The sequence below is a fragment of the Colobus angolensis genome, unplaced genomic scaffold, assembly GCF_000951035.1.
Source record: "Colobus angolensis palliatus isolate OR3802 unplaced genomic scaffold, Cang.pa_1.0 Scaffold308, whole genome shotgun sequence".
In the NCBI taxonomy this organism is placed as follows: domain Eukaryota; kingdom Metazoa; phylum Chordata; class Mammalia; order Primates; family Cercopithecidae; genus Colobus; species Colobus angolensis.
In genome coordinates, this window is record NW_012116355.1 from 969,479 (window position 1) to 977,356 (window position 7,878).

Consider the following 7,878-nt stretch of genomic DNA (forward strand, 5'->3'; position numbering starts at 1 on the left):
CCCAAGAATTTTTTTCTCCGCTTTTGGCTGTAACCATTCTCACCAAGGCAACACTTTCTAAGGATATTCAGAAATCATTGACTGTTAGGGAAGTATTGCAATATTCATGGAGGTTAAACAGGTAACATAAATGTATAAACTAACGGGCAGAGTATCGGAGTGATGGGTCCTGAGGAAAAAGTGGAAAACATCTGCCCTGCTTTAAAAGTTTCCAGAATCCGACTCAAGCAAGCAATAAAAATCCTACAAGCAAACAGAATACATCCAGAGATGAACAGATCTGACCACAAGCAGCAACCAGTTTGTGACCCAAAGCCAGAAATGGCTACTAATCCATCTCTACAGGCATTCATCTCCCTGACCAGGCAGAATGCTGTAACAAGGACGGAGGCAGCTCTAGAAAACCATGCTTTGGACAGAACTCCAGAAGTGAGCCACATTAACGTGCTTCCAAAAGATTGCAGCGTTTACAATCTCTCCCCACCCATCTGCAAGTTTGAGGCCACACAGACTGGACAGATACGGCCACCTTGGCCTCTGCCTACCACCCTACCTCATAAGCCATGATCCCCTTCCTGCACCTCTGTTACCAATTACCCATTGCCTGAAACACCAAAGATCTCCATTTCCAAGCCATAACCAGACTCCACCCTCCCTAAATTCATGTGTTTCTCAGGTATATTTCCAAAATAAGTGGGAGAGTTAGTGGAGGTTCCTCTGGCCTAACCACCCCTTCTCATAAGGTGCCCCTATGCCAAAGCACTCAGTTTTCTAAGGACAGGTGACCATACAGTTGTGAAGGAGAGAGCCGAGCCATCAGGCTGGTATAGGGAGTGGAGAGTGAAGACAGACTAGGAAATAGACACTGCTTGTGGCACCTTCAGTCCCAGGCTCAAAACACCCTCATCTACAGACTGAATCACCACATGAGCTTCCCTACTACATGTGCCTTATGAAATGGGAGGGCTTTGTGATGCAGTCTGTGAGGTGGACATGACAAGGCCTAGCACTGGAAGTCATTAGGCACCAGAATTCTGAATGCCCAGATATAGGGATGGCTGATCTCATGCTAATGAGGTTTAGACCATGTTGAGTCCTACTTTTGTTCTGTGGGATGTTGGATATCCCTTATACACCTATGGCTCCATCTTCATCATTATTCTAATCATCTGGCAAGTGAAAAGGAGCCACCATGAATTGAACTTGGAAGCTAAAAGGAGCTGCTGCCGGGTAGGGCAACACTATGATTCCAACTGAACTAATTAAGCCTCAGATAATATGCTTTTAAGCTCCAGAGTCCTTCCTTATTGACCCCACTGCCCCCCTCCCCCAAGTTTTATGCCATACCTTTAGTAACTTTTATACAATCATTTCCTTCTCAGATCCTAAAAGTAATTCCTTATCAGGTCTTCCCTGAACCATACTCTAATTGAAAAGCCAAGAAGCTTTCCATTTGACTTGAATAGAGACCTAGATGATATGGGATCTATCTCACTGGATCTCAGAAGACCTCACAATATGGGGGCACTTTTTTGGTTGGTGGCCCTTTAAGGTGTTTATAAACCGGTCTTTGGGTATTAGAACCACATACTCTTTGATCTGTACCATCCTTTCTCTTGCTTCATCCTCAGCATCCAGCAGGACTTATCTGGGAATCAGATGGGAGGTATAGAATATGGAAAAGCCTCCAGGTGAATCAGAAATAAGCAGAGAAGGAAAATGGGGTAAAAAGCTGGAATAGGCAGAGAAAATCCAGGAGAGTGTATAAAACACAGATAGATATACAGAAAGGGAGTGGAAAATGTATGTAAGTCTCATTTTGGACATGAGAAAGAAAATGGTGTCCCAGCTTCACTTTCTAATGTTTTTGTCTTTTAAGCGTCACCAAAAAGTCAGGCAAAGAGCTAAAGATGCAGCATCAACAGGTAAAGTCCCAATCTCTCCTCTGACTCCATTCCACTGTGGGTGTTTCCCATGAATCCTGTCCCTCTATGACCCCTGGAGCCAGGAGCCAGGTGCTCTGCCACTGAAGACTCCAGTTCCCCAGACTGAAACTTCCATGGGTGGGAAATCTTACCTCGGAAACATTCCAAAAGTCTCTACATTATTCCCATGGGAATAAAGAATTGAGGAAATAGTGCAGATGTCCTTAGCTGTGTCATTTACTAGTTTTAAAACCTGTGCAAGTCACTTCATCTGTCAGTCCTGTTTGCCATAACATGGACATCTGATGATTCTCTCACTCACAGTATGGTTGTTAAGGTCAAATAAAAATGGGCACAGGAGAACAAGTCATGATCCATTACACTGTGCACAGAAAGGCCTTAAAGCATTCATAATTAGGGTTCTCAGTGTCTTCTTGCTGACAGTCAAAGGCCTCCAATCTCCTATAGCTACTCTGAAAACTCTACCATGCCACTGACTACTATAACATTGTCTTCTGGTTCCTCAGCTAGCAGACTTTCTCAGGAAGAAGCTGAGAAGCCACAAGAGCTGCTCTCTGTCATGAAAAGGTGATCTATTGCTGTTTGTAGTCTCTAAACACCAGCCTGGCCTGTGGTGATTTTTTCGTTTAGCCTGGGGCAGGACTGAGGAGATGGAAAAATGGCTGGGAGGGAGACATACATGATGGAGGCTGGTTCACTAGTTGAGAGGGTTGTAAAGGCATAATCATCTCAGGAGGAAAGAGTCACCCAATACTGATTTGGGATAGGGTCACAGTAATTCTGAAATTCATGATTTTACTAGTACGTTATTCATAAAAGTACATTATTCATATGGGGTTCTACTCAGTTCTGAGATACGTTATCCAATCAAGAGAACGGATTTTGCATGAGGAAGTCACCCATGTCGCATTCTCTTTACAGCTACACCCTTACATGGGCAGACTCAGCTGAGCAAGATGAACCCTGATGATATTACCTCCTTTAGTTCTATATTCAGGGAGTCCAGTTCCTAACACAGCCCTAAGACAGGAGCCTATCATCTTATCCTCTTAAGATTTCTAGAGAAAAAGACTGATTCCCAGGAGATGTTGGGTACACCATCAGGGATATCTCATAGTCCCCAGAATGCACAAGTACCACATAAACTTCATTTTCCACAGTTTAGATGTACTGAAAACTAGGCTTTGGGTTTCTTAGCCTCAAATGAGACTGCAAGACAGTTCTGCCTTGTGATATTCCTGGTTATGCCCCATAAGCTAACCAACTGACTCTTCCACATGCTTGGTTCCTTTCTCCTAGTTCAGCTTCTCAACAAGGCCAACACAGAACTCAGCTCCCAGTCTTCTCTGAGAGCCGTGCCCTTCTGTGGGTTTTCTGAGGCCTTGTCCGACAAGCCCTAACCCCCAGCCCACCATACCTTACCAAATGCCATTTTCTTAAGAAGAAAAGTAGAGGAGTAGACATGAAGGAGGTATAGGCTTCTAGACTTGCAGGACTAGGGAAGGGCAACACCAACCCTAGCCCACCCTCTTCCAAGAAGGTAGATGTCGCTCCATCATTAATGTTTGCCATGTTTCCCTTTCCAGCCTGGGCTGGCTTCCCCTGGAGGGAAGTCTGCGGCGAATCCTCTGTACAGATCCCTGCTGCCAAATTTGCAATGCCATGGCTCTGGAGATTCAGCAATTGCTGGTGGGTGAGAATGACCAGATCTCCCCAACTTTATCGAGGACTCCATCACAAGTCTCCTCTTGCCTAGAGATCTTGTCTGTGTCTAGTGTATCCTTTGAGCAGAGTCTAGAGCTCCATTCTAGAAACACCAGAGAACTTTCACTGGCATCTGTAATCCCAACACTGTCACAATTAACAGATGAGGAATCTTTAACCCAGTCAGCTGCCCAGTCAACGTATGCAGATGGCATACAAGATTACTGGGCTGATCACCTCCAGCTAGGGCAGGAATTTCAAGTGCCAGATGTGCTCACAGGCCCAAACACCACAGCTTCTTCAAGGCTTGAGGAGCCAAGGGTTCCACTGAACCAGGAGGAGATGATGCAGAGCAACCCCAGCTTTGTCCAGGGGAACCAAGGCCAGCATCACTTGAATTCCCAGGTCTCCTTGCTGTCCCTGAACCCAGAAACCCTGAACCCGACGCATCCGATGGCCTTGCATATGGTCCTCCCTGCCCACGTGCCATTTCTCAGTCCTGAAGTGCTGAGGCTTCTTGAGGTACATGTTAAAAAGTGGATGCATTTCCAGAGGTGGGGGCTCCCCAGACGAGTGGAGGAGTCCCTGAGGCAGCTTATGCCAAACCCACCATTGTATTACCAATCTGGAAATGACCAGCCAGTTTCTTTCAACCTGAATAATACTTCTCAGGTCTCTCTTCATAGATTTCAGACCATTTCCCTACAGACCTGGTGTTCATGTGTGGCTGGCCAGCCCATCCAGACCTTCTGGGTTTCTGAATGGTCTACTATGAACCCAGAACAAAGACACCACTGTCAGCAAAGCCCAAACCCTATGGCTCTAGCCTTGCCCTCTCCAGCCCTTAAAGCCCTACGTGACCCCCATCTACTGTCTGGGGGACAAGATAATGACTCAGGGAGTGATCTCCAGCAGAAATACAGCCAGCTATTCTGTGGGCTGCCTTCTCTGCACAGTGAGTCCCTGGTTGCCACTTTCATGGGCTCTCAAGGCCTCCCCAAGAATGAAAATGTGCCCAAGCCCCCTTGGAAGGATGCTTTTCTCTTCAACAAGCTCTCCCTCCCCCAACTGCTCCCTAAAACTTCACCCCAGTCAGCCCCACGCTCTTCCCCACTTTCCCCAAATTGGGTGTCTCCATCTGACCATCAAAAAGCTCAGATCAATGTCCCATTTTTGACTCTGGCCGAGTGTGAAGCCTTGGAGTGGCACCTGCTACAGAGGCAACTCCAGCTTCAGTGGGGCTGGCCAGCTGCCCTCCAGAGGTCTCAGCACACCCAGTGCCTCATGCAGCATGAGCCCTGTGGCAAAGCTCAGTTTCCTGAGACCATGACAACTTCCCAGCCAGGGAAGTCCATCTCAGTGCTCACCAGGGAGCTACTCTTCTTCCCAGAGCATGCCCGGAAGCTGCTGGAATTCCACATCCAGAAACAGTTGATTCACCATCGCTGGGGCCTGCCTCAGAAGATCCAGCAGTCCATCCAACTGCTCCTTACCTCCACTAACCAACAGACTGCGTCCTACAGCAGCACAGCCCTAGCCAATGTGAGCATCCCCCAGCCTGCAGCCCTAGAGGCCAACGGGGCTTGTGATGTGCTGTCACCCACTGTGGCCCCAGTGTCCATCCTCATGCCACACTTGTTAACCCAGGCCAAGGCAATATTGCAGAACCACATCGACTCCAAATGTGGACAGATCCACCAGGGCAAGATCCCTGCCTGTGTACATAGGTCCAGCGACTGCAGAATTTCTGGGGTACTGGCAGTGGCTCCTTTACCCTGCATTCCAGAAAACCAGCTCCTGGAACTACAGGCAGCAAGTGACCCAGACCTACATCACAAAGTTATGCCCTGGATGCCAACAGGCCTTGATCAGCAGCAACAGGTCTTACCAGGTACTGTCACTCAACACCCTAAGCTGCTCCGAGTCTTGTCCATGAAAGCCATTGAGAAACTGGAGACAACTTTACGGCACAAGTATCTGACCTTCCTGTCGGGGCTCACTGCTCTGTATTATGAGGCGCTCTCCAGAGCCCTGGCCCCGGCAGTCACTAGCCAATCTGTCATCACAGAGATGGTGCCTGCACCTATGGAAATCCCAGCAGAGCCTCTGACTCAGACGGTTTCATTTGAAGAACAGTGTATAAGCCTTGGGCCATGCCCTCAAGGCAACAATGAGACTTGTACAGACGTTGCAAAAGAATTCCAGTCTGCGGTGCCAGTAAAAGGAACAATGGAGACGCTGCCTCTAGAAAGCCAGACACGTCCTGCTAGCCCCCACTCACTCCAGACACATATCTTGACCAAACTAAACTTCCACTTGAGAAAAAAGGTCCTAGAGATACAATGGGGAATTCCCATTAAGGCAAGGGAGTCCAGGGAACAAACTGCTACAGCACCAGAGAACATATCCACAAAGAAGTCTCTTGAAAGTCTAAACCACCAAGGGGAGGCATTGCTCCAAGAACTGCCCATCCCACCAGACACTCTTCCTGCCCCTAATCCAGAACGGGTTCACCTTAAAGAACAGCTGGCCAATGACTTGAAGGCAGTGCAGCAGAACCAAAGGCAATCTAGTTCCAAAGCAGTACTCAAGGATTCTGCCCACTGGGTCTCCAAGATCTCACAACCCAGTGGGGACATGACAGAGGCCCACATGCTTTGTGTTCGGGTGGAGGCCAGTATGAACAAGCCCAGCATGGAGGAACTCTGGGGCCCTGAGCCCCAAAGCCCTGGCAAGAGCAAGGACCCAGCCTGTGTCCCCATGCTAGCAGGAAAGAGAGAGGACCCAGAGGAAACCAAAGCAGCCAGGGACCATAGAGAAGGGGATGCGGGGTTTGGGCACTCCTCTACCAGAGAAGAGAGACCCCCTGCTGAAGACCAGAGGCCAGCAGGGATGCTTCCAAACCAGATACCCCGAGGCTCCTGGCGATGGAGCCGTAGCTTTCATCTTGCTGATCCCTGTCAACACAGCTCCCAGCATCACCCTCAGCTTAAGCTCCCACAGCTACCTCCACGAGTCCCTGGGAAGAAAGAATCTGACAATGACCCACAAGACAATCAAACCGAGCTAAATGTCATCCTTGAACCAGAGACAATTCCTGAGAATGCCCAGACTGTGGTGCCCCAGGCTTCACAGAGTCAGCCTTTCCTGAGCCAACCAACTCAGGGTAAGCCTTTTCTGGGCCAAACTTTGCAAGGCCAGGTTTTACATGGGCTGGTGATGCCAGCCCATAACCAAAAGAAGCCCAGCCTTCCAGAGTCTAGCTTGAGAAATAAAATTAAATCTTTTCTGCAGCATATTAACCGCAAGACAAAAGGCAAAGGGCATGAGGACTCCATGTTCTCAGCTGCTGCGAAGGTGGCCAAAACCAGAAAAGAAAATGCTGCAAAGAGCCTGGCTCCAGCCAAGAGCGCTGTGGGGAGAAGTAAGACAGAGAAGCTGACAGGGTACTCCAAGGCCCAATCTTGTCCTTCTGAGAAGCTGGTGGGCCCAGCTTTCTTGGATGGTCCCCAGTCCCTAGACAACAAGCCATGGCTATACTCCAGACAAGCTGGCTCTGCCTCAGCCCCGGGCCACCTCCGCCACTGCCCTCATCACTGTCCTCGAGAGGCTTGTGCCCCTCCAACCAGGGCACCCACCCTAGCTCCTGACCCTCAGTTCAGATAGAAACATTGGTCTGCTCAAGGAGAACACACAGAGCCATGAAAAAGAGTTTATAGGCTCCCCAGCTGCTGCAGCCCTCCAGAGGACCAGTATTGTCATTTCCATAAATATGCTGGTGGGGCAGGGTGCCACCAGAAATACACTTTATATTTCTCAGCAATACGTTGTCTGTCCGCTCCTTGTCTCTGCTGTATTAAGGGAAGATGTGAGGGAGGCTAAAAAGACCTTCCTGTCTAGGGAAGGAGCTTTAACCCACCATTCAGATGGTTCATTTTAGAGGAGTGCCACAGTATTCCCTCCTTGAGGAGATGCTTTTGTGTTTATCAAAACACAATATCTAGTAGGCTGGGCGCGGTGGCTCAAGCCTGTAATCCCAGCACTTTGGGAGGCCGAGACGGGCAGATCACGAGGTCAGGAGATCAAGACCATCCTGGCTAACATAGTGAAACCCCGTCTCTACTAAAAAATACAAAAAACTAGCCGGGCGAGGTGGCGGGCGTCTGTAGTCCCAGCTACTCGGGAGGCTGAGGCAGGAGAATGGCGTAAACCCGGGAGGCGGAGCTTG

The 7,878-nt window shown here is 48.9% G+C and overlaps 1 protein-coding gene across 1 annotated transcript; it reads left to right on the forward strand.

Moving 5' to 3' along the window:
• The first annotated feature begins 993 nt into the window (after nucleotides 1-993).
• Nucleotides 994-7,633, forward strand: LOC105517801 (protein FAM205A-like). The gene is made up of 4 exons (XM_011950499.1): nucleotides 994-1,230; nucleotides 1,880-1,925; nucleotides 2,453-2,513; nucleotides 3,533-7,633. Exons 1-4 carry the CDS (start codon nucleotides 1,087-1,089, stop codon nucleotides 7,314-7,316), a joined length of 4,035 nt encoding a protein of 1,344 aa, XP_011805889.1. The 5' UTR covers nucleotides 994-1,086; the 3' UTR covers nucleotides 7,317-7,633.
• The last annotated feature ends 245 nt before the right edge of the window (nucleotides 7,634-7,878 follow it).

Coding starts and splice junctions, on each gene's coding strand:
- LOC105517801 (XM_011950499.1), top strand. CDS start 1,087: ATGTTGAGTCCTACTTTTGTTCTGTGGGATGTTGGATATCCCTTATAC. Junction 1,231..1,879: donor CTAAAAGGAGCTGCTGCCGG/GTAGGGCAACAC, acceptor TTGTCTTTTAAG/CGTCACCAAAAAGTCAGGCA. Junction 2,514..3,532: donor CTGCTCTCTGTCATGAAAAG/GTGATCTATTGC, acceptor TTCCCTTTCCAG/CCTGGGCTGGCTTCCCCTGG.